We start from the raw sequence: 23,826 nt of genomic DNA, 5'->3' as shown, positions 1-23,826 counted from the left end.
CAGAGCAGCGTCAAGTAGCGCGCGGCGAGGTCGGTGAGGGCGTCGACGACCGACGGGCGGGCGGCATGGTAGCCCTGCGCGCGGAGGATCTGGAGCACGCACGGGCGCAGCAGGCTGTGGAAGAAGGGGAGTTGGTGTGTCATGGCCAAGGTCGCTGTCGTTTGTGAGGAGGGAATTGCGTGTTTCTCTCGGAATGGATGTCGTCGTGTGTCGTCTTGTGTCGTCCACCGCCGTCACCAGAATGCGCCGCCGCCCATCACGCAGAGGAACAAGGTCGTCGGATCGTGTGCACCAGCGTTACGAGAGACGCGAGAAGCGAGGAGAGCGCGTGGGGTAGGCGTCGGGGTGAGAGCACGGTGTTTGTCGTGAATGGTGGCGGTTGAAGATGGAACGTAAAGTTTGGTGAGAGCTACAGCTGACTTTCCTAAAAGTAACGGAAAGAGCCCCGAAAGCGAGCACGCAGGCGACCCACTTATTGTGGGACCCACTTCTACCTGTAGTTTTACGTGTAGCGCACTACGAACCGCGAAAGCACCTGACGAGCAGCACTGTAACGCCGCTATTGCCTCGTCAGCCGAAAACGAACATCGTCGCTTTGTCTCCTGCTCAGCATCATCGCGAAACCACCGACGACGGCGACGAGACTACGCACGGCCGACGTACCGACGACTACGACACGTCACCAATAGACATTCATTCGACTGGGAGCCGCGTCGGATGGCGGGCCCTCGCGACGGCCGCTAGCCTCTCGTCTTCAGGCTTCTCTTTCTCTTCAGCCTCTTTTCGTTTGCCACTCTGCCACGCCGTGACGCCTCTTTCTACATTGATACGCACGCCTCCCGGCACGAGGAGCACTCTTCTGTCAGAGTAGTACATGCACCATAACGCAGCCAACATGGCATCACCACCACCACCCGCGAAACCGTCGCGGCCCGTCACGCTCAAGCTGCGGATGCCCAGCGCAGCCTCTCCCATCGCGGCCAACCCGATCGTCGCGACGCCCTCGGCCATGTCACCGCCACCAGCGACGCCTGGTGGCGGTGGCATGCGGATTGTGCTGAAGCGCTCACAACCACCGACCCCGGCTGTCCACACCGACGGGGCGCCCCCCTCGACCGGCGCCCCTCTTGCAGCTACGGCCACGCCGACCACATCCACAACCACCCCGGGCATCGCCGTCCCCCCGACGCCCAGCACAGCCGCGACGCCCACGACGCCCGCGACAGTGACGACGCAAAAAGGCCGCATCTCGAAGCCGTCGGCGAAGAAGCGCGCACACGACTTTGACGAGAGCGACGACGAGGGCCGGCCGGTGGCGGCGGCGGCCAAACCGGCGCGCCGGGCGTTGCCGAACGGCAGCAGCAGCAGCCAGAGTGGCGGGGCGCACGCGCACCCGCCGAAGCGGCCCAAGCTGATTCTGAAAAAGTCGACGCTGTCGCGCACGGCGAGCATCGTGCTCAAGCCGGCGGCCAAGGAGGCGCCGCCGCACAGCAAAGGCGAGGGCTACGACTCGGAGGAGGAGGACCGCGAGATGGACCCGCTGATTGAGGAGGCGTTTGTGCTGCGCATGCTCCCCGGCGAGCAGTGCGACTACCTGCGGCGCATGGTGGAGGAGCGCAAGATTGGCGTGCCGGCCAAGGACGGCGGCGCCGAGTTCGACATGAAGTGGCTGCCGGGGGCGGAGCGGCGGGCGCTCGTGACGGTGCAGCGCAGGCACTTTGTGGGCGTGCTGGTGGACCTACCGACCATTACGGAGGGCATGAAGACGTGGGACAAGCGCAACTTTATGAAGAGCGCCGACATCTGCCAGATGCTGCTGGTGTATGCGCCTGTGGCGGGCGAGGCGGAGGCTAAGAGCGCACCGCTGCCGGCCATGGTCGGCAAAGACTACCGCTGGCCGCACGGCCTGACGCCGCCGATGCACGACTGCATCCACCGGCGCTTCCGGAAGCGCCTGTCCAAAAAGGAAATCAAGGACAAGGAGGCCGAGCTGCAGCGGCTGCTGAACGAGGACCGCCTGGCCGCCGAGACCAAGTGGGAGCTCTTTGACGACGGGCGGACGGCCGACGAGGACGAGGACGGAGACGAGGAGGAGGACGCCGAGATGGAGATGGGCGAGGAGGATGCCGAAGGCGAGGACGACGCGTACGGCGAGGTCGACGAGGACTACTTTGGCAGGCAGCAGCAAGGGCACGGCGGCCCGCACGGCGAGGCGGACGCCGACGGCGAGATTGACGAGGCCGAGCTCATGGCCGAGTTTATGGAGGAGGACGATGACGACAAGACGGCCGGCGCGGGTGTTGGCGCGGGCGCCGCGGATGGCAGTGCAGCAGGACAACCACAACATGCGGTTGTGGCCGCCGCGGCAGCCCAAGGCGACGCGCCCACGCCAGCGTCGGAAGGCGAGGCTGGCGGTGACGGAGACGCAGACGGAGACGACGACGATGAGGACGACGACGACGACGACGACCTCGACGAGGACGAGCAGGCACGGGCCGAGCAGGCCAAGGGCGTGCGCGAGGACATCAACGACCTCAAGAAGAGCCTGGCCACGCTCGAGGCACAGCTGGCGGCCACGACCAACGCGCTGCTGCGGAAGCGCATCGAGGGGACGCGCAAGCGTGTCTTGTCGGAGCTGCGGCTCAAGCAGGCGTCCATTGGCGAGATTGACGAGGAAGAGTAGTGAGCCGTCGTTGGTTCGTCCTCCCCTCGTGGTTGTATTTGGATTGCAAGGCCCGCGCAACGGCCCGGCGTTTACTGCATGCTTGTCAGGACGTGTCAATAAATGAGCGGCGTTTGGGAGCAGGTGCACCGTTTTTGGCGTTTTTTTCTGCCTTTGTGCCGGGCACACGTTGTAAATGGATCAATATCATACATCAGATCATCACTTGCAGGCACTGTATGTATCCATCGTCTATAACTCGAGTGTACAACTCTGCGTATTTGTACAAAGCTACCCGTCTAACCCAGCGTGCGACATAAACCATAAACACAATGTATACATATTCACGGAGCAAAATAAAGAGCTCAAATACACACAGGAAAAAGACTGCAAAATCCCAAAACGCCAAAATGCTCAAGCTCGCTCGCCGCCGCTCGGGTTTTCTTGCCCTTTTTTTGTCTTGTTCCATTCGTTTCAAGCTCTTGTCCTCTCTCCTGTCCACCCTCCATCGGCACTTAGAAAAACCGCCACCAAAGGAAAAACAGGATGAAGAAGGCCAGCCCCGCAAAGGGCCCGTACTGCTTCAGCATCAGCTCCCAGTTGATGCGCACGGCGGCGCGGCGGTACTTTTTGCTGTCGTCGCGCAGGCGGCTGCTCAGCTCGCCCATGCGCTCGAGCGAGTCGCCGCGGTACAGCAGGTCCTCAATGTTCTTGGTCATGACCTGCGTGACGTCGCGCAGCTCGTCGTTGAGCTTGTCGAGGTTCTGGGCGGCGCGGGCGTCGCCGTACGTCTGCTTGGTGCGCTGGATGAACGTGTCAAACTCCATAAACGCATACGGCCGCAGCGTCGGGCTGGTGCGCTGCGCGACGGGGTACGTGCTGGCAAACTCGCGGGCAATGTCGGCGAGGTAGGTGAAGGCGAGCTTGCGAGGGTAGGCGCGGTCGCAGACGCACAGGTACACGACGTCGTCGGCGATGGTGTAGTGGATGGCAAAGGGGTGCGCCGAGACCTCGATGGAGGCCTGGGGCTCGGCGTTGCGGTTGAGGCGGCGCAAGATCAGCTTGACCTGCGACTTGACTTCGGCGAGGGCCGCAGAGGCCGTGTTGTTGCTCTCGTCGTCGACGGACGCGCAGAGCATGAGCCCGTCGAGGCGGGCGATCTGTGTCGAGTGGATCATGGCGATGTGTGGAGGAGGAGAGTCGGAAGAGAGGAAGAGAGGAGGACGAGGGGGGGAAAAAAAAGAAAAGAAAAAAAAAATCGACAAGAAACCCGACAACTGGGCAGCAACAATCGGGATTGCAAAGGCTGTCGTCGGAGTCGATCCAGGTGACGTGTCTTGGACGACGGCGTCTGCCTAGGTGGTGTTGGAAACTGTGGCGAGTGCGAGTCGCAGGTTACAGGGATGTGGTGTGTGGGTAGACGTCTGCGTTGATGTGACGTTCAACTGGTTTCGTTGGCGATGCCTCCTTGCCTCCTTTTTCGGCCGTCGTTGCTTCCTTTTTTAAAAGTTTTGTCTTGCAAGGCAGGACAAGAGCGCGGCTGCCCCTTTCGATCGCTGGCGTGGAGATTGGCAGCGCTGTCCTAAACGGGCCAGCTCTCCACTTTTCTCCACGAGGCTAGCCAATCAGGGCGCTCGGTACGTTAGGTGTAAAGCAGCTCGAGTGAAGAGTTCGACCCAGTCGACATATCAGGACCACAAGTAAAAGAAGAGAAACACAACAGAGGGAAAAGGTGCATTCGAATTTTTCGCGATTTTATGGCGTGCAACTTCTTACAACTGGACGGGCAGAACGTGGGTACATTGCAGATGTGGGCACACGTGACCCAGTTGGGACTTTGGGCTGGGCTATATAAACCAGACAAAGAGGGCTTTTACTTGCCTTCGGGCATTTGGTCAATTTGAAACGATGTAAGTTTGTTCTCCACAGCTCCCGAATTCGATTCGCGACTAGCGCAACAATTTACTGACAATTCATTCCAGACAGAGAAGATTAGCATGGCCCCTGCACTAAGGATGACACGCTATACAAAGAGAAGCTACCAATTTTTTTGCCCTCTGCCCTAAGCAGCTGCTGTAGCTTTTTTCCCAAGGGTTTCAATTTCGTTTTACAGCGGTTCAGTGGCCCCCACCAAACACTCTGCACTACGTCAGCCTTGTCTTGGAGCTCCCACTCCACAAATGATCTAAATAGCTCGATGCAGCAAACACAGACATCGCAACATTGTCAATTCACTTCTCTCCACATTCACCACGATAGTCCATTCTCTCGCTGTGCATTCGTCGTTATATTTTTGTTCTTGAGTGTATTCTTCGTGACGTCTACGCACTACCACCTTATGCATAGTGATCTCCATCTTGACAGTGTTCATCTCATCATTGCATCGTTGTCGTGGCCATGGCTTATTGAGGCCAAGCACCGCTACACTCCGCCTGCTTTGGCGTCTCTATTGACGCACAAGCTACAACGTCCTCGCTATGGACTACTCATCGCCTCTCTCCTCGCCGCCGGCATCCAGTATAATCTGCGGCTACGAGAGCGACAGGGACCCGGGTCAAGATGCCGATCATAATCACAAGATTGACCGCCCTCCCTCTATTGATCCCGACGAAGCGTTGTCCGAGGTAGATTTCATCCTGACATCACCACGAGCGGATTCGCCTCCAGGGGCCGAGATCGTCGTGCAGGTCGACCGAGAACACGATGAGCCAATTGGTGAACCAGTTCACGATTTGATCGATGTGGCTGCCAGCGAGCCAGACGTCGCGACCATTGCTACAGAAGAGATCCACTCGTCACCGCCGTACACGGCCAACGCGTTTGCTGTCGTAAAGGCACTTTTACCGGTGCCGAAAGCGAAGCGGGTGCAGAAGAGGGAAAGCAAACAGAGTCAAGGGAAGGCAGAGCCAGAAGACAAAGAAGAGTCGGAGGAAGCTCCAGTCCAGCGAAGCCGGGCAAGATCAAAGAGCGAGACCAAGACGCCCGCCAGGACGCCGAGAAAGGCGACGAGCAAGCAGTCCACAGTTGTGGCTGAAGAGAACAGCACCAAGACGGGGGACCATGACACACAACAGCCTGCAGCTACCGAACCAGACGTGCCCGCCGTGCCCGCGGTCACGACAACACGTTCGGGCCGGCGTGTCGTCCAAAAGCACTATGGCGACGAGCCGTCGCCGCCGTCGGCCAAGGTGACGACCAGGACACGGACACCTGCCAAAGCCAAAGACGAGACGGCCAAGACCAACAAGGCCGCCCCCTCGACATCGGCCTCCGCCGCTGTGGCTGTGATGCGCCGCCGCAAACAGGCAGCTGCTCGTTGGCAGACGGACTTTGTGCTCGCCAACACGCGCTCGCCACTCACCCAGTTTGATTTGCGGACACTGCTGTGCCAGCCAGAGGCATGGGACGTCCTCGACGCGGACGAGAAGCGGGGGGTGCTGGCGCGTCTTCCGCCGGGCGCCGTTGTTCTGGATCGAGACACGCCGGAGCTGGCCCGCCCCGACGTGGCCGCTCTGGAAAACGACAACAATTTCCGGCACGACTGTGCGCGGTACCGGTCGGACCTGGCGGCCGGGTTCTACAACAAGCAGTGGCTGGAGGAGGCGTTTGAGGCGCACGCGATGCGGTCCACGGGATTGTTTGATGCGTATGTGCTCGACTCGTTTGAGAGCAGCTGGGGTGTCACGGTGCCGGACGAGCTGCGGCCGGAGGCGCACAGGGCAAAGAAGGTGGACGAGGCAAACGTCGTGCCCAGCACGTCGCTGAAACGAGGCCGGCGGGCGTCGAAAGCAGACGAGGCCAAGGCAGGTGACGGCGACTTTGTCGCTGCCGCCGCCGCTGCCATCGAAGCAAGAACAAGCAACGTGCTCGACGGAGATGAGGCGCAGCCAGTCAAACCCAAAACGACTACTGAGACAGACACGTCCAACAAAAGTTTACAAAGGCAGAAGCAGGCTAGAGTGGACACGGCAATTGACAGCGTGGAGGAGGCCTCTTCCGTACCAGCCAAACGCAAGGTTTCCGTCGACATCGACAGCGCTGATGCCACCGAAGCCGTCGACGTTCCCATGAGGAGCCGGAAACGGATGACGCCTAGCATGGGCACTGGAGTCGCGGCTGCGTCGCAGGGCCCGAAGGATAACGATCCAGTGGAGGATAGCATCGAAGTGGGTGAATGATACCAATACGCGAGCAGGGAAGCAATGGGAGGTGCAATTATGATGTTTATTTACAACAAGATAACGACAGAGTAATGAACCGATACGACGACATGGCATTCGAGCTACACTCTACACTATTCCCGTGACCTTCCTACGTCTATGCCGACTTTGGAGCGGCCGCGGCCGTCGTGCCCAGCCGCTTGGCAAACTTGATCTCCTTGTTGGCCACGTCAAAGACGGTGACGAGCTGCTGCATAAACGTGTCCCCCAGGATGTACGGCAGCTCGCTGCGCGCGCCCACGCCCGACAGACACAGGTTCTCGCCCACGCCGGCGCCGGGCGGCGGCGGCAGGATCATGCTCTTGGGGTCGGTCCAGATGGTCTTGTCGCCAATCTGGACGCCGAGGCTGGGCGGCGTGGCGTCGCAGCGCACGATCCAGGCGCCCTGGTCCGGGTCGAACTGGGCGCGCGGCGTGTAGAGCTGGTTGATGGCGAGGGCGACGTCGTACGAGAAGAGGTTGAGCGTGGTGCCGCTGTCGACGATGATGGGGACGTCGCGCAGCGGCTGCTGATCCATGGTGAGGGTGCTCCGCCGCAGGAGGCTGCTGTTGTACTGGAGCGACTCGATGCTGATGGTGTAGTACATGTAGCGCGCTTGCCGGCTGGCGCTGCCGCTGGCGCTGACGCTGCGCATCACCGTCTTGACAATGGGCGTGGTGACCCAGCCGAGCGCCGGGTCGACGGCAATGTGCGCGGGTGCGCCGCCAAAGGCCAGAAACGACTGCTGCGGGTCGCGCGACAGCGCCAGGCTGAACTGCGTCACGTTGTTGCCGCTGCTGCTGCTCGCCATCGTCGCCACCAGCGGGCTGTACTCGACGGGCGTGCGCAGCTGGTCCGCCAGGTCGCCCGCGCGCGACGTGCTCACGGCGCCCGGCAGCGCGTTCGTCAGGCCCGGAAGCCCCAGCCCCAGCAGCCCGCTCGAGATGCCGTCGCCGTCCCAGAAGCCGCGCGTGCCCAGCCCAATCGTCTGGTTGCGCGTCGTCAGCCCGGCCACCGTCAGGTCCGCGTAGCCCAGCACGCCCTGCATAAACGGCCCGTTGGCCGACCCGTACGCCACGCTCAGGTGCTGGTTGGCAATCGCGCCGCCCGGGAAGTCGCCCTTGAACTCGGGGCCAAACCGGCACGCCGCCACCAGCGTCGGCTCGTGGTACTGCGGGTCGATGCACGAGAACCCCTGCCGCACAAACCACGTGTCGCTGCTGCCCGTGTCGACGACGAGCGACAGGTTGTTGGTGCCCGCGACCACGCTGGTGAGGTACTCAATGTCGTGGTTGGCCGAGGGGGCGAGGCCGCTGCTGATGGCGGCGGGGGGCGTGGACGAGCTGGAGTTGGTGGTCGATGTGGATGTGGATGTGCCGTTTGTCGCGTTCGACCCGTTGGGACTGCCGCCGGCCGCGACTGCCTCGTGCCATGTCGCGTGCAGTGGCCAGACCGCCCGATCGGGGTTGTGCCATGGCCGTGGCCGGGCGCGCCTTCCCTGTGCGCCCGGGACATGGCGCACGAGCGGTAGCGTGTGTTCGGCAAGAGCGACCGCCGGTGCACGGGACACCAGCACGTGGTTGCCGCTGCGGTGGTGGCTGCCATAGTGCGGTGTCTCTGACGAGGCTGATGATGAAGCAGGTGCGCCGGCAACGACGCTGGCCGCAGCCAAACTGCCGAGCAGGACGCTGAGGACGGCCATGACAGTGCGAAGATGAGAAGATAGGGGCGAAAGCAAGACGAGACGACGGGCAAACCCAGCTGCCTGGAACTGCTTCTATTCCTGACGGTGGAAACGCCAACAAAGACACCGGGTAAAAAGGAAGGGATGAGAGGCCGAAAGGATGGAGGGCGAGATCACAGCTTTATCACGTCAAAACGACGAGACAAAATGGGGAAAGATAGTAAGGGAACGGGGCTCAGAAGCCAAGAAAGGAAGAATGAGGGGAGAGGGGACAAAGTGATGGAGAGATAAAGACGATTTAGTGGAGTGGTTGTAGTTTGTAGATTGTAGATTGTGCAAATGGAATTGGACAAGGGACACTGGATCAGGAGACAAACGCGGAACGGAGCAAGCCAGACTCGCCGCGATGGGAGAGGCAGATATCACGAGGGGTGATATATCCCGAGAGTAGTAATGGGATGGATTCCAGGCTCGAAGATAAGGAGTACTATTTAGGTTGAGACGGTGAACCGCTGTGATGAGCCAAAAATCAACGATCGAAAAGACATGAGACAGTCAAATTGAGAATCACGATGATAAAGAAAGGCACACACTGTTCCCTGCGGAGAACTGCCAAAAATGGCAAGAAAGTCATATTCCTTCAACGTCCGAGCGTTGGCGAAGCTCGTCACCACTCTGGCCATGTAGAGCCAAGGCGTCTTTCTGCTTCTCAATGTCGAATCGGCCATGGGACTGTCGTGTGCCGCGCTGGCCAAGAGCGGTAATTTGGACAAAATGAAGAAAACAACAATCTGGTCGGGGCCCAAAATAACGGAGGATGGCGATCGACGCGCTCTGCCGGCAATGTTGGAGAGAGTGGGAGGGGATGCTCTATATTGATAAGACCTATAGGGCAATATAGGATAGTGGTATTCGTATGCCATGATTCGGAACGAAGAAGACAGGAATACGGAAAGGCAGAAACAGGCGGGAAACGTATTCTGTGATTGGCCTGCTGGAAACAAACGCATATATTGGAAACGGCAAGTAGAAGGAAAATAAACAACTGCATGGGAGCTGCGACGGAAGAGCAATGCAGCTACAGCGACATTGAGGGAGTTGAAGGTGACAATAAACTGTACAACCGCAAAACTGCAAAATCAGAAAGATGGCAAAGTGGTGACATGACCTTACTGCTGCCGTGATGATAATAGCCGGTCGAAGTATTTGAACAATAGACGAAAGTTAAAACTACTTGGCATATTCCGAACAGAGAAAGAACACCGGTCCTGTCAAACCGTACAGAGTATGATTTTGTCTTGGGAAATACTACAATACATTCTCTAGGACGGCTCTCTGATTTTCTTTATGTTTATGATATTTTTTGTAAAATAAATAAACCGAAAAATACGGAGTTGACTGCCCGCAAACGAAAAATAACTGCCAAGTTCCAGATCTTACAATACACATCAACCACGACCCAGGGTATTAAATACTACTAATGGACCTGTCAAAATATCCTACAGACTTTCAGTAACCGATGCAAGCAACAGCAATGATCGAGGTACAGTCGCATGGTAAGGGGGGAAATAGTCGGCAAAGTGACATCACGTGACACCACTCAGAATTTTGGCCATCGCCCTACCCCAGACACTCACAAGGCTGCAACTGCCTATTTTGTCGTAGGCCACCATTCAAGTAACTCATAACAGTCAATCCCTTCATCCTGCCACGTCCTACCCATTCGAAAGTCATACAACTACGTTCATTTCACAAGCTTGTCCCAAAACCCTATTCTCGCCGCACACGCAGATGGCCACGCCACGGGCGCACGCGCACTCGCGGTCGTCGTACAGCGTGCTCCTCCTGCAGAAGCTGCTCAGCCTGCGCGATGGCGTGAGTCCCCTGACGCTGGTGCTTGACACCGTGCGCGAGTCCGGCGTGCCGCTCGTCGAGGAGATGATGCTGCGGGCCAAGACGGGCGCGGCGGCCAAGACGGACAAGACGGCCATTGTCTACGTCGCCAGCCACCTGGCGCCGCGCCGCCGGTCCCCGCACGTCGATGTGTTTGTCGAGCGCCGCGGGCAGCCGCTCGACGTGTTTCGCCAGGCGATTCTGGCCGCGGTGTCCGCGGTGTCGGCCGCCGGGCCCAAGAAGGTGCTCGTTGTCGTCGACTCGCTGTGCCAGATCGCCCGCCAGGACCCGCTGCGGGCCGCCGCCTTTGTGTCGAGCCTGGTGTCGCCGGCGGCGTCCGTCGTCGGGCTGTACCACACCGACGGCGTCGGCGCGTCGTCGTCGACAATGAGCGGCCCCTCGCCGCTGCACCGGGGCAAGCCACACCCCTTCCGCATCCTGTGCCACCTGGCGACCGCCGTGCTGCGCGTCCTGCCGCTGCACGAAGAGGTTGCGCGCAAACGCGCCCGCGACCGCGCCGAGGAAGTGCCACGCTTTGGCTGGGCCGAGGGCGAGGGCTGGCCGTACGGATACAGCGATGCGGCGCTACGGTACGGCACACGCCGGGACTTGGTTGGCGGTACGCCCGAGGCGCTGGATCGGCGGGGGCTGCTGGTCACGATGGAGCTGCGGCGGCGCAGCGGGCGCGCCGTTGTCGAGCAGTACGTGGTTGTCCTGGGCACGGAGAAGAAGGCGGCAGTCCCGGCAGCACGGCCGGCGTCTGCGACGTCCACACCTGCTCCTGCCCCCGCCCCCGCCCAGATTGCCTTTCCCTGGCAGCCTGGTGCGGTACCGTGCGCCAACATCACAGTCATGGCAGACCACCCGTTGTTTGCGGCCGCACGCGACCCAAGGGAGGACGACAGGCCGGACGATGGTAGTGGCGACGAGGACGCGCCCACATCCACGTTCAACCTGGGCCTGACCGACAAGCAGCGCCGTGACCGTGAGGGGATTGTCCTGCCCTACTTTGATGCCCAGACCGACATTGGCGCCGGTGAGGGCGGCCGCATCCTGTACGACATGGGCCGCGAGGACGACTTTGACGACGAAGAGGATGAGATATGACACGCATGCTCACCGTGTAGGATAGATGGCAAACAGACGCAGAGATACCCAATTAGATTAAAGGACAGTACGCACATTTCGAGATGAATGAATACAAGTTGTGCAAAATGCCTGGTTGTAGAGAACCCCTTTACAAAATGTACATTGTTTCCACATGGGAGCGCCACAGGTAGTATATATGCAAAAATGGAACTGACCAGACGCCGATGCCCACCAACTCCGACCGCAAATGAACGCCGTATGATTCCAACCCTAACCCAACAGCTTGAGCCCGTTCTTTGTCTTCTTGGGCTTGTGCACGCCCGACGACACGGGGCCCAGGGCCGGCTCGTACCCGGACGCCTTGGACTTTTTGCCAAAGCCACCACTGCCGCTGTTGTTCTTGCCGGCGGCCCCTGCGGCACCACCTCCCAGAGGCGTGCTCGTGCCGCTGTTGGTGGCGCCCGTGCTGGACACGTCGCCCGGCGTGCTGTGTCCGCCGCCGCCGGTCTTGTTGTTGTTGCGGTTCTTGCCAAAGCGTTTCTTGTCGCCGCCGCCGCCGTGGCCCGTCGTCTCGTCCTTGAACGGCGTCACTTTGATGTCGGTCGTGCTCTTGCGCACCACCACCGGATGGCTGCCAATGTACTTGCCGTTCATCTCCTTGGCCGCCTGGAAAAAGTCGTCCGCGTCGCTGAAGCTCACAAACCCGTACCCCCGCGACTTCTTGGTCCACTTGTCCCGCTTCACCAGCGCCTTCTGCACCGACCGCCACCGCGAAAACGCCTTGAGCAGCGTGTCGTCCGTCACCTCGCCCGCCAGGTTGCCCACAAACAGCCGCAGGTGGCTGGGGTCCCACTCGAGCAGCGAGTCGTCCGTCCACGTCTTGCCGCCGCCCGACCGGTACACCGTGCTCTGCTTCTTGTCCTTGTCCTTGGCGCTGCTGCCGCCGTCGCCGCCGTCCGCGTCGCCCGACGCGTCATCCCCAACGGCAGCGTCTGCTGGAACCGGCATGCCGTCCGGTCCGTACGTCACGGCCGTGGCTCCAGCGGCAGCTGCTGTCGGGCCGTAGCTGGGGCCGTAGGTAGGCCCGTAGCTGGGTCCGTAACTGGGGCCATAGCTGGGTCCGTACGACGTTGGAGCACCAGTCGCATTGGTGTTGGCATTGGCGTATCCACCCTGCCAGTTGTTGTTGTTCTGTCGGTAGCCCCCGCCGCGACCAGCCCCAGCACCAGCGCCATAGGTCTGCTGCGGTTGCTGCGGGCCATGGGCAGGGAACGGGTTCTGGATCGGAGGCGGTGCCGTGGGGCCGTACGCTTGTGGGCCAATGCCCGCACCGGCCGGTGGTGCTTGTGGCCCGTACTGCGTTGGGGCGTACTGGGGCCCATAGCTCGTCGCCGGAGGTGCACTGGGGCCATAGCTCGGTCCTTGCGGTTGCCTCTGGGGGTAGGAGTAGGCGCTGTTGCTGTTGTTGCTGTTGTTGTAAGTGTTGTAGGTGCGGCCGGCATCGGTGCCTACGGGGGCATACGTCCGCGAGTACCCCAGCTTGGGCCCTGCGGTCTCTGCTGCTGGTGCGCCATAGGATGTGGCTGGCGGTGCGCTCGGCCCGTATGTCGTGGTCGGGGTGGAGGAGCTCGGCGCCGGGCTGACAGACGACGGAGGTGGCCGTGCAGGGAGCGACGGGTGCGGCGAGTTGACGCCTGGAGGGCCCGAGAAGACCATGATGAATTTCGATTGCAAAACACCAAAAAGGAGAAAGGAGGAGAAAAGGACGGAGAGAGAGAGGTTGGCGACGTGTCTTGTGCAAGTTGGGCACAAACGTACCTAGAAGCCAAACAAGCCTTTGGATCGTAGATGACGATGATATTGAGACCGTCTGTCGTGTGTTGGGGATTCGGCTGTCGATGGAAGCCTGATGATGCAGCCTGATGCGACGGCGATGTTTTCTTTGCGCTGTCTTTTCTGCCCTCGTCAAAGACATTGGGCGCGACGAATGTTGGTGGCGGTGAGAAAAGCACGTGATATAACACAGTTTCTGACTAAGCCAAGTTGACACAGTGCATTACACAGTATTGTAACATTCACACCGTGTCCTCCTTGCTATTACCACCTTGCTACGAAAACAGCTCAAGCTCAGCTCCCTCAATCCGACTGTCAAAGCTCTGACGTACGTCACAGCCCCTCCATGCCCCAACTGCTACCCTCGGGCGTCTCATGGCAGGCATTGGAAACAAACTCACTTAGAAACGTTGGAGAGTGCTCAAGAAACGCTGCAAATCCGGGGAGAAACGAGAAAACAGCCCATTTTCCACCTTTCCGCGACGAATAGAGCATGGAGAACAGAGCAACACCCAACAGCCGCCTACTCCGTACAGTCCCTCTTCCACAGCATCTTGCCATCGAACATGCCTTGTCAGTAGAGTATGAAGCCCGTCATTGACTTACACTTTGCGTCGGACATCACTTACAAACATCGTATAAGTTTTGTCGCGCAGGCCCTTTCAAATGCGAACAGACGCCGATCCGATGGGGAAAGAGGGCGCGCCCCAATTGGTGGTGCTTCTTTGCTCGCTCTTTCTCTGTCGTGGGCGTGGGGGTTGTTGGTTTGGGCCGGTTCTTCAATTTGTTTGGGGGAGTTTGGGGCTGTTGGCGGGTCGCTCTTGCCTCATGCGACCCCTGCACCCTTGTGCCAAGATGATGGGATGGAAGCAAAGTCGCGCTACGGTGCCGCTCTGCCCCTCTCGCGGTCGTGGTTGTTACGCAGTAGATGCTATTTTTTTTTTTTCACCGCAAACACACCAGTATATTTCGCCGTGGGATGTTATCGTCCTTCGATTCAGCAGCGCAACTGGCTCCAGGCTGGAGGCAAAGCCTCCGGTTCTCGCTGGGAAGAAAAGAGGCAATGAAAAACAGAAAATGCCTCGAACTGTGATTAGTCGAGGCACGCACATGGAAGGAACGACGGAGCCCTCGTCGATGCCCTCTGTTTCACTGTCGGCCAAAATGGCTTGGCCGGGGACGCCAGTTCCGTACGCCTGACTGCGCACCTGATACAGGATGGCCCCCGTCGGATATGTATGTATCGTATCTTGTGCCTGGCAGGACGATGCAACAGGGTGCAAAACAAACCATATTGGTGCTGTGGCTGCTGACACGGGGCTCCGTCTCATTGCCTCATTCCCCTTTCGCCCCATTCGTTCCTTCTGTTTCTCTTGCGTTCTCCTCTCACTCCTTCTTCTCTGGGGGTGGCTTGCCACGATGGTGTCCTATATACGGGCCTTGCACTTGCCTGCTTCGGCCTGAGAAAGCTACTCGGACGGAAAGGACGACCCAATCGCCGTCTCCCAACACGACAAATCGGAAATAGAGGTTCCCCGGCCAGCAAGTAGTAATGCCTCTGCTGTAGCTCGCGTATCTGGTAGCCAAAAATGTGTCTGCTCCATATGGATACTGCTCACCCTCCTCTAGCTCGGGTGTCCGGGTCGATTCTGCCCTCAGTAAGCCCCACCTTCAATTACCCGCCTATGGCTATTTTCCCGTGTTCTTTTTCCGACCGTTAACGGACCAGGAGCATCTCTTCGCCTTCCTTGTTGTTGGGACGAAGTTTTTGTGCTCTTGCCTCGTTCCTGGTCCTGAGCATCGGATGCATTGTCGTTGGCTTTCGTTTTGGCAGCCAACGGATTCTGGGTTGTGGCAGGCCCAGGTCGCTCTTGCTTTCTTTCGTCTCATCTTGTACCTTGGGTCCTGCCTGGTTTGGCAGTGCACTTGCCGACCAAAGCGTCGAGATATGGCACATCCCTAGTTTGGGAATTGTCAGGTATTATTTTGTATTATTACTGCTTGCTAATCGTGGTTTTCCTCGGCGGCGTCGGCTGCCAGCCTGGTGTGCCTGCCCATCTTGGGCCTCGCGGCGACTGTGGGTTTCTCCAGCAAGACCTGCGACATGCTGCAAGGCCCGACTAGCGTCTCGCCTCCGGCCCCTGCTGGACCTGTTAATTACGTCGCCCAGGAAGCCAGCTTTCATAGCCTATTGACGGCTTTTGCTCTTCTCCCTCTTGCCATGTCTCGTCAGCTTGTCTATCTGCTACTGGTGTTGGCGGAAACAGTTCTGCGATGAGGGGTTGCTACGCGGTGGCTCCTGCCGTGTGTCGCACGTAACCGCTTCGTTTTGCTCCTGCCGCCGACTCTCGTTGCTTCTCTCCCTGTGTTTCTGTGCGCGTTGCTCCTGCCTCTTGCGCAGTGAACCGTGGGCTGCAACCGAACGCACCTTCTCCGTGTCTGTGTGTTTTTATGACTGTATGTCGTATGAGCGTGTGTCGTCGCTTCTTTGTGTAAGATCTGTTTGGTCTGGAGCTTGTCTCGTAGCCCCGCGCCTGCCTTGTCAGTCACTTGCCTCTACGCCAAACCAGTGAAGCAAGCAGTCGCATTATTTTATTTTATTCGCTTTAATTTTCTGCCTCTCTCCTTCCTTCCGCTTTACTTTCTCTCCCTTTGTTTCTTCCCTTCTCTTCCTCCTTCTCTCCTTTTTCTTTTCTCTTCTCTCCTTTACGTCTCCAAACTTCCATCACCATCCACGTCGAATCGACATTCCCCCTCAACAGCTTCACACCCTTCATCCCCATCTCCATCCACAGTCTACTGCTCAACAGATACAGCCATGTCTGGTCCTGTGTAAGTGCCTCTCTTCAGCGCCCCCTGCTGTAGCTTGTCCTCTGCCTCTTCGGGGCCATTCGCTGCCCCAATTGCCCCATTGCACCCTTCTGGGATGCGAAACTGTTGTCACTGCCGTCGGCTTGTTGATTTCCTGTTGCCGAATTTCCAATTGCTTCTCGTGTCGGCGCCTTTGTCACTTCGGTGCTCGACGTCGAAACGCCCTGCTGTTGGAAAATTTACCCCACCCCCGCACCAGTCGTTTGCGATCATGGCCCAAGAGGAGACGGGATGCGCCACGGCAAAGAAAATAGTAATCGCGGGCGAGTGAGGGAAATACGAAGGAAAAGAAATACCGGCGGACGGAACCCAGGAGGTCTCTCTCTCTCTAAAAAAAAAAAAAAAAAAACGACGCCCTTGAGGCAACCCCACTGCTGTCGTTGCTTGCAGCTTTCTGGACGCTTGCTGTGCTTCGCTGTGCGCTTTTGCTTCACGTCCACTTTTCACAAATCAATGGCCGGCTGAAACTGTTTCTTTGTCCCTGTCACAGAACCCGCCTTGCGATGCTCGGCGGGGCCCTTCAGACCACCTCCTTCACTGCATCCTCCTCCTCAACTTCCACCTTGTCCACGCCTGAACGGGGCAGCGCTGCCCAGAATCAGAACCATGAACAGAAAAATGCTAACAGCAATGCCAGTGCTGATCTCGGCCTCATCGGCCTGGCCGTCATGTAAGTTGTCAATCCCAACTCTCTTTATCAGTTCCGCGGATCGCCAGAGAAATCGTCTCGGAGCTCCCCCGGCCGTCTTGCCAAAGGCGTGGCTAATTATTGTCGCAAACAGGGGCCAGAACCTGATTCTGAACATGGCCGACCATGGCTTTACCATCTGCGCTTTCAACCGTACCGTGTCCAAGGTTGACCGCTTCCTGGCCAACGAGGCCAAGGGCAAGTCCATTGTCGGTGCCCACTCCACCGAGGAGTTCGTCTCCAAACTCAAGAAGCCCCGCCGTGTCATGCTCCTCGTCCAGGCCGGCAAGGCCGTCGACGACTGGATTGAGACCCTCATTCCTCTGCTGGAGCGCGGTGATATCATCATCGATGGCGGCAACTCACACTTCCCCGACTCCAACCGGAGAACCCAGTACCTGGCGTCCAAGGGCTTCCGCTTCGTCGGCTCCGGTGTGTCCGGTGGCGAGGAGGGTGCCCGCTACGGCCCGTCCATGATGCCCGGTGGCCAGGAGGATGCTTGGCCCTACATCAAGGACATCTTCCAGAGCATCGCCGCCAAGAGCGACAACGAGCCCTGCTGCGACTGGGTCGGTGACGAGGGTGCCGGCCACTACGTCAAGATGGTCCACAACGGTATCGAGTACGGTGACATGCAGCTCATCTCGGAGGCCTACGACATCATGAAGCGCGGCCTGGGCCTCTCCAGCAAGGAGATTGGCGATGTCTTCGCCAAGTGGAACAAGGGCGTCTTGGACTCGTTCCTCATTGAGATTACGCGCGACATCATGTACTACAACGACGACGATGGCACTGCCCTGGTCGAGAAGATCCTCGACAAGGCCGGCCAGAAGGGCACCGGCAAGTGGACCGCGATCAACGCCCTCGACCTCGGCATGCCCGTCACTCTGATCGCCGAGGCTGTGCTGTCGCGCTGCCTGTCTGCCATCAAGGACGAGCGTGTCACCGCCTCCAAGAAGCTCGAGTTCGTGGGCCGCGCCAACAAGTTCGAGGGCAACAAGGAGCAGTTCCTTGAGGACCTCGAGCAGGCTCTGTACGCCTCCAAGATCATCTCCTACGCCCAGGGTTTCATGCTGATGCAGGAGGTAAGCCGCATTGTGTTCCCTTTTCCCCTTTCCTCTGCCTATACTTCGTCCTTGTATTTTGCCTCACATGCCATACTCACCATCCGTCTCTGTCTCTAGGCCGCCAAGGAGTACAAGTGGAAGCTGAACAAGCCGTCCATTGCCCTGATGTGGCGTGGTGGCTGCATTATCCGCTCCGTCTTCCTCAAGGACATCACTGCCGCCTACCGCAAGGACCCCGATCTGCAGAACCTGCTCTTCGACGACTTCTTCAACAAGGCCATCCACAAGGCCCAGCCCGGCTGGCGCGACGTTGTTGCCAAGTCGGCCCTGCTCGGTATCCCGACCCCGGCTTTCAGCACCGCCCTGTCGTGGTTCGACGGCTACCGCACCAAGGATCTGCCCGCCAACCTGCTGCAGGCCCAGCGCGACTACTTCGGTGCCCACACCTTCCGCATCAAGCCCGAGGACGCGTCTGATAAGTACCCCAATGGCCAGGACATCCACGTCAACTGGACCGGCCGCGGTGGCAATGTCTCTGCCTCGACGTACCAGGCATAAGCGCGACAAAGTGTCAGAAGTAGAAAGGGAGACCACGAGATTGTTGGGTTTCGTGCATTGTCGTGCATTTTCGTGCATGCCGTGCATTTTAGGATAGACTGCAAGACCTGCCGAAAACAGAAAACAAAAAATGGAGCACGGACGATGAGGAAACACTAGACATGACCGCCGGGTCGCGCGCAGCAGTGTAGGTGTTCAGTCCTACCAAAAGGACTGAGCCGCCGAGTCAAAGGACTGGGCTGGTGTATTGTTGTCTTTTGTCCTTTGTCCTTTGTTGGTGCATTTGCTTACCACCGCTCAAACAAAATGTGTGACGATGTTAATTAAGAAGACATGTGTAATTGTTATGCATATTTGTTGTCTGGAAGCATTTGACTGTGAGTGAATAGTACGCACATGCCCTTCGCCGGTGATTATGGTTCATAATGTCAGGGTGGTATTTAGGTATCTCAGTAGCAGCACGTATTTTGACGATGCGCGAATATCTTGACAATCCCCTGACCAAATTACAATCCCAACCAAATTCCAGATTGCAGCCTTCCTTGTCCCAAAGGAGGCGGGTCCCGCCTTTGCCGTTACCCGCCTTCAAACCCGCTCGTGACCCGAACGTGGTGTTTCCCGAGTAAAGCTGATTACTGTCTGCTGAATAGACGTGAAAAAAAATCATACAAAATAAAAAAGTAAAGAAGGGTAACAAAAAGAAAGAAAACGACGCAAAAGTAGTCTATGCTAGAACTCCTTTGTTCGCCAGTCCCTGACCGACGTAAAACAAGAAAAAAGTAAAAAAAAAAAAGAAGAAAATGGCCGTTGGCGGGAGAATAGTTAAATAAAAGAGTAAGACATAGCGAAGAAAAATAAAAAGGGAATAAAGAAAGCACAAGAGTAGACAAGGAGTAAGAGGGACAGGGGAAAGGGGGGAAGGAGGAAAGGAAGAAAGGAGGAGAAGCAGGATTAGGCCCCATCGGAAACCTCGCCTTCAGACGTCCGGCGGGCCCGCTTGGCCGGTGGCGGCGAGCTGCTCTTGTACTCGCCCTCTTCGATGCCCTCGCTGTGGCGGTCGTGGCGGTCCCGATCACGGTCGCGATAGAGGAGGTGGTCGTCCGGCTCGACGCTCTTGCGCTTCCGGGTGCTGGCCGGGTCGCCGTTGGGGGCCAAACGGCCAGCAAGCCCGTTGGCGTTGGCGTCGGAGTTGGCATAGTGACTCGGATGGTGGTCCAAGTCGTTGGCAGCGGCCTTGAGGGCGGCATCCGAGTCGCCCCGGCCGCGGGTCTGCTGCGGTGGCGGCGGCGGCGGCTGCGGCTGCCGCTGGTCCAGCTCGAGGGGCGTTACGTCGCGGCTTGCCGTCGGCTGGTGGCTGTGACCGCTGTTGCTGTTGCTGTGACCATTGCTGTGGCTATTGCTGTGACTATTGTTGTGGCTGTTTCCATTGCTGTTGTGGTCCAGCGACCGGCTGTTGAGCTGGGCCAGTTCCTGCGGACGGCGCGTGGCCTCCAGCTGGAAGACGGGCGAGCCCTGCGCGACGACGCGGCCACTGGCCTGCTGCTTCTTGAGTGGGTTGTCGGTGTAAAAGGCGACCATGGCGTGGGTCGCGCGCGTGATGCGCGTCTCGTCGGCGCGCAGGTGCTGCCACCAGGGCCGGCTCTGGACGTCGTCGACGGTCGCGCCGGTGGCGATGCTGGCGAAGAAGATGGAGGCCGACGCCAGGTCGCTGGCGTCGAGGGCGAGCGGCAGCGTGGTGAGGGCGGAGTCGTTGAGGAACGTCCAGGCGGCCTCGCGCACCGGCTTGGTGCCGAGCTGGCCGAGCTTGCGCAGCTGGGACCAGAGCTGGTCGTAGGGGTTGGCGACGACGAGGTCAAACGTCAGGGTCTCGAGCATGAGCTCCTCGTAGGTCAGGATGACGTCGCGCCAGCGCCAGTACTCCTTGCTCTGCTCGTCGACAACCAAGTCCATGTTCTTTTGCGCCACCTTGGCGACTGCCACGATAATGTTCTTCGTCTTGAAGCAGTTCTCTTCGGTCTTGTTGGCCAAAAACATGGCCGTAGCAGCGATTTTCTACAGTCTGGGCGTTAGGCGTTGTCGGCAACACAGCAAACAAAGCAAACAAAGCAAGAGAGCATGCTTGTACGGGCGAGACGACTTACATAGTGGTGGATGCCGCCGCGCTCTTCGACCATGCTGGTGCGCATGTAGAAGCGGTGGAAGAAGATGGCCGCCACATACAACGTCATCTGCGGCAACGGGTGTGGCCGCACGGCGATGCCCGACTGGTAGATAAAGTTGACGCCTTTCGACCGGCGCTCCCGCTCCTCGGCGGGCGACAGCCCGTGCAATATGCTCGGCGTGCTCAGCAGCTCGTTGTCGGAGAAGAACCATTGGCTAGCAAATGGCGGCTGATTGCGATTGCTGTCGTGTGCCGCGTTGCGGGCTGGCGATGCTGTCGGCAGCCGTGGTTGTGATGTCACGGACCCGTTGTGCTGGGGCAGGACTCCATCTCGCCGCGGGGAGGCACTTCGTCGCGACAATGGTCGGCGATGTGGAGGCGAGTTTCTGGAGGAGTGTGTGGGCGGCGACGGGACCGCAGGCGGCACATCGCGCCGGCGCGATGAGGAGGGCGACTGGGACAGAGACTGGCGGTCCAAGGCCGATGTGGTAATAGATGTGGGCGCAGTGGGTACGGCCGGCGGTATTGACGGCGCTGCCGAAGCGGGTGGAGCGCCGGATTTTGATGGTTGTGGAATGTGTGGCGGCTGGTAGGCTTCGCGGGACGCCCGAAACCGATCGAGGCTGGCCATGGCGATATAAAGAGGTGGTGGGGGTGTCGAGAAAGGGCTGGAGAGGGGGTGGGAGGTGGGTGACGATGCCGTCGAGGCGAGACGCAGCCACTGCGCAGATGGCGCGAGATGAGTGATGGTAAGACGATGGATGGTGATGTATGGCTTTTGAGTCGATGAGGATGTAACGGTGCTGTCTTGACAACTGAAACGGGCCGTCTGCCGTGGGCGGGTGGGTTTGACTGTTGCAATAGTCGGTCTGGCGTTTGCAGTCCGTCTCGGTACACGTCGTCGTTGGTGGGTGGGTTAAAGATGCAGAAAAGAAAAGAAATGGCGAGAAACAAAAAGGTCAAAAATGCCGTCACTGACTGACTTGGAAAGCGCACGCAGCCAAAATCGGGGTCCAGAGCACAGTATGGAGCAAAAATGTGGCTGGTGGAAAGCGCACGTGATAAATGTGGCGCAAGCTGGCTGGTTGTGTGACAATGGCAGGCGCGTTGGGCTGGCCGTGCACGGACCACATTCAGCCGCGTGAGGGAAGCAACGTCGTCCCTTTTGCGAACCAACAAAACGACTGACGACTTTTTTGGTCCTTTCTTTTCGACTGCGTGGATGTCCGTTTTCGTTGCGCCAACCAACAGCCACCGCCCTCTCTGCGACTCTCCTTGTTCCAGACGGTCTTCCTTTGTGTCCTTGTTTCTGTTGGAATTGCTTTGGCGCATTTGTTTCTGTGTTCCCGGCCCACCGTCTGAACAGGGAGGCTGCGATTTTCGGTTGAGAGAGTCGACGAGAAGCAAGAAGACGAAAATCAAGACGAAGGGCTACGGGGGAGGATCCAAGTCGCGCAAAGTCGTGCCGCCATTTTTCGAGCCGGTGAGCTGGTTCGCTTCTCTTGTACGCTCTTTCCACCTTCCTCGGCCGGTTGACACGGTTTGCGCGTGCGATCACGGCCATTTCTCTGCCTTACGACCTCGACGAACAACGACGACAACCATTTTGACGACCACCGGATCCGACCAGACTGACTCGGTTTCGCTTGCTATCTTGTTCTCTGTCTCCTTTCGCTACACATCTCGTGCGACCGGACTACGAACTCGACACGCGAGCGGCAGTGACGTTGCGCATCCCGAAGCTCTCTCCCTCGCGCAACATACAACATATCTCCCGCCTCTCCATCTCCTCATCCTGCCGTCTACCGCCATGTTCTTCCTCCACAACCTCGAGCGGCGCGTGACGCTGCACCCGTCCTACTTTGGCCGCAACATGCACGAGCTGGTGACGACCAAGCTGCTCAAGGACGTCGAGGGCACATGCGCCGGTAACTACTACATAATATCCATCATGGACACGTTTGACATTTCGGCGGGCAAGATTCTGCCGGGCAACGGCCTGGCCGAGTTCACCGTCGGCTACCGCGCCGTTGTGTGGCGGCCCTTCAAGGGCGAGACGGTCGATGCCGTCGTCTACTCGGTCAACCCGCACGGTTTCTTTGCACAGGCAGGACCGCTGCGTCTGTTTGTGTCGTCTCATGTATGTTGCATGTGTGCATGCGTGTGGTGGTGGCTATTTTTTGTTTTATTGTACCATTGCACGTGTTCAGCGTTAACATACGCCAGATGATCCCTAGCCAGATCAAGTACGACCCAAACGCGACGCCACCCCAGTTCACCGACAACGAGGACTACCGGATCGAGCCCGGGACGCACATCCGGGTCAAGATCATGGGCACGCGCAGCGAGGTCGGCGAGATGTGGGCGATTGGCACGATAAACGAGGACTACCTTGGGTATGTGATTTACACGTGCACGCGCACGAGCGCCGGCACACAAACAACTACTTTTGTTTTGGCCCGACGTGATTTTGTGACCTTGTGTTTATGGCTTTCTTTGTTTCCGCTTTTGTTTCCCTTTGCTGACACCGTATTCCCAACAGCCCGCTGGGACCATGAGAGTGAGCGTGTGCTATCCGCGTTGCAGCGACGGCACGGCGACTCTGGAAAGTAATTGGGTCGCTCCTCGGTCGATGCCACGATCCGCGATACGGCATCATATCAGATGCACGGCCGTGGTTGCATGTTGTATGCAAAGACGCAAAAAAAGCGTGACGAGTCATGCTCACACGCAGTACGGGCTCGGGTCAAGTGCCAGCCCAACGAAAAGTGTATAATTGGCATTGCACGGGATGTTGTGCAATGCTCTCGAGGCGACAAAAAAGAACTTTGATAGACTGCCTTGAGGCTAGAGCACATGGTTGCCTTTCCTCGTTACTCATATGTTTGAATACAAATTCCCAACGGAGAAAGCAAGAGTGTTTGTTATTGGCTGCCTCGTTAGCGTCGGCGTGCCATGGCGAAGCGACTTGCGATCTCCAAACTTTTGTACGTTGCCAATCTCATCGCTCTTCCGCCGTTCTCAACTGAATCTCATGTTGTTTGGTCTCATTTTGTTCGTAAATGTCCAATGCACACTTTGACAACGAAATCCATATAGATACTGTATGCATTGCGGACGG

The 23,826-nt window shown here is 58.4% G+C and overlaps 9 protein-coding genes across 9 annotated transcripts; 6 read left to right on the top strand and 3 right to left on the bottom strand.

Annotated features, from left to right (window-relative positions):
• Positions 1-193: 193 nt before the first annotated feature.
• Positions 194-744, top strand: SPSK_02788 (uncharacterized protein; the record flags this gene model as incomplete). Its single annotated transcript, XM_016729653.1, has 2 exons — positions 194-333; positions 432-744. The coding sequence occupies 2 exons, from the start codon at positions 194-196 to the stop codon at positions 742-744; spliced, it is 453 nt and encodes a 150-aa protein (XP_016589437.1).
• Positions 745-895: 151 nt separating this feature from the next.
• On the top strand, positions 896-2,683 carry SPSK_02383 (transcription initiation factor TFIID subunit 7; the record flags this gene model as incomplete). Its single annotated transcript, XM_016729255.1, has 1 exon — positions 896-2,683. The coding sequence occupies one exon, from the start codon at positions 896-898 to the stop codon at positions 2,681-2,683; it is 1,788 nt and encodes a 595-aa protein (XP_016589436.1).
• Positions 2,684-3,177: 494 nt separating this feature from the next.
• SPSK_02758 (vesicle transport protein SEC22) lies at positions 3,178-3,840 on the bottom strand (the record flags this gene model as incomplete). The annotated part of the gene is made up of 1 exon (XM_016729624.1): positions 3,178-3,840. The coding sequence occupies one exon, from the start codon at positions 3,838-3,840 to the stop codon at positions 3,178-3,180; it is 663 nt and encodes a 220-aa protein (XP_016589435.1).
• A 1,299-nt stretch (positions 3,841-5,139) lies between these two features.
• On the top strand, positions 5,140-8,392 carry SPSK_02190 (uncharacterized protein; the record flags this gene model as incomplete). Its single annotated transcript, XM_016729065.1, has 2 exons — positions 5,140-6,828; positions 6,911-8,392. The coding sequence occupies 2 exons, from the start codon at positions 5,140-5,142 to the stop codon at positions 8,390-8,392; spliced, it is 3,171 nt and encodes a 1,056-aa protein (XP_016589434.1).
• A 1,944-nt stretch (positions 8,393-10,336) lies between these two features.
• On the top strand, positions 10,337-11,545 carry SPSK_02572 (elongator complex protein 5; the record flags this gene model as incomplete). The annotated part of the gene is made up of 1 exon (XM_016729441.1): positions 10,337-11,545. One exon carries the CDS (start codon positions 10,337-10,339, stop codon positions 11,543-11,545), a length of 1,209 nt encoding a protein of 402 aa, XP_016589433.1.
• A 252-nt stretch (positions 11,546-11,797) lies between these two features.
• On the bottom strand, positions 11,798-13,243 carry SPSK_02485 (rnp domain containing protein; the record flags this gene model as incomplete). Its single annotated transcript, XM_016729354.1, has 1 exon — positions 11,798-13,243. The coding sequence occupies one exon, from the start codon at positions 13,241-13,243 to the stop codon at positions 11,798-11,800; it is 1,446 nt and encodes a 481-aa protein (XP_016589432.1).
• A 3,491-nt stretch (positions 13,244-16,734) lies between these two features.
• Positions 16,735-18,544, top strand: SPSK_02374 (6-phosphogluconate dehydrogenase; the record flags this gene model as incomplete). The annotated part of the gene is made up of 3 exons (XM_016729246.1): positions 16,735-16,901; positions 16,933-18,004; positions 18,104-18,544. 3 exons carry the CDS (start codon positions 16,735-16,737, stop codon positions 18,542-18,544), a joined length of 1,680 nt encoding a protein of 559 aa, XP_016589431.1.
• Positions 18,545-19,495: 951 nt separating this feature from the next.
• SPSK_02367 (uncharacterized protein) lies at positions 19,496-21,336 on the bottom strand (the record flags this gene model as incomplete). Its single annotated transcript, XM_016729239.1, has 2 exons — positions 19,496-20,596; positions 20,686-21,336. 2 exons carry the CDS (start codon positions 21,334-21,336, stop codon positions 19,496-19,498), a joined length of 1,752 nt encoding a protein of 583 aa, XP_016589430.1.
• Positions 21,337-21,927: 591 nt separating this feature from the next.
• On the top strand, positions 21,928-23,318 carry SPSK_02509 (DNA-directed RNA polymerase II subunit RPB7; the record flags this gene model as incomplete). The annotated part of the gene is made up of 2 exons (XM_016729378.1): positions 21,928-22,845; positions 22,932-23,318. The coding sequence occupies 2 exons, from the start codon at positions 21,928-21,930 to the stop codon at positions 23,316-23,318; spliced, it is 1,305 nt and encodes a 434-aa protein (XP_016589429.1).
• Positions 23,319-23,826: the final 508 nt, after the last annotated feature.

Source organism: Sporothrix schenckii, assembly GCF_000961545.1.
Source record: "Sporothrix schenckii 1099-18 chromosome Unknown Cont43, whole genome shotgun sequence".
In the NCBI taxonomy this organism is placed as follows: domain Eukaryota; kingdom Fungi; phylum Ascomycota; class Sordariomycetes; order Ophiostomatales; family Ophiostomataceae; genus Sporothrix; species Sporothrix schenckii.
The sequence above is the reverse complement of the archived record's forward strand: the minus strand, read 5'-3'. Positions and strand labels throughout refer to the sequence as shown.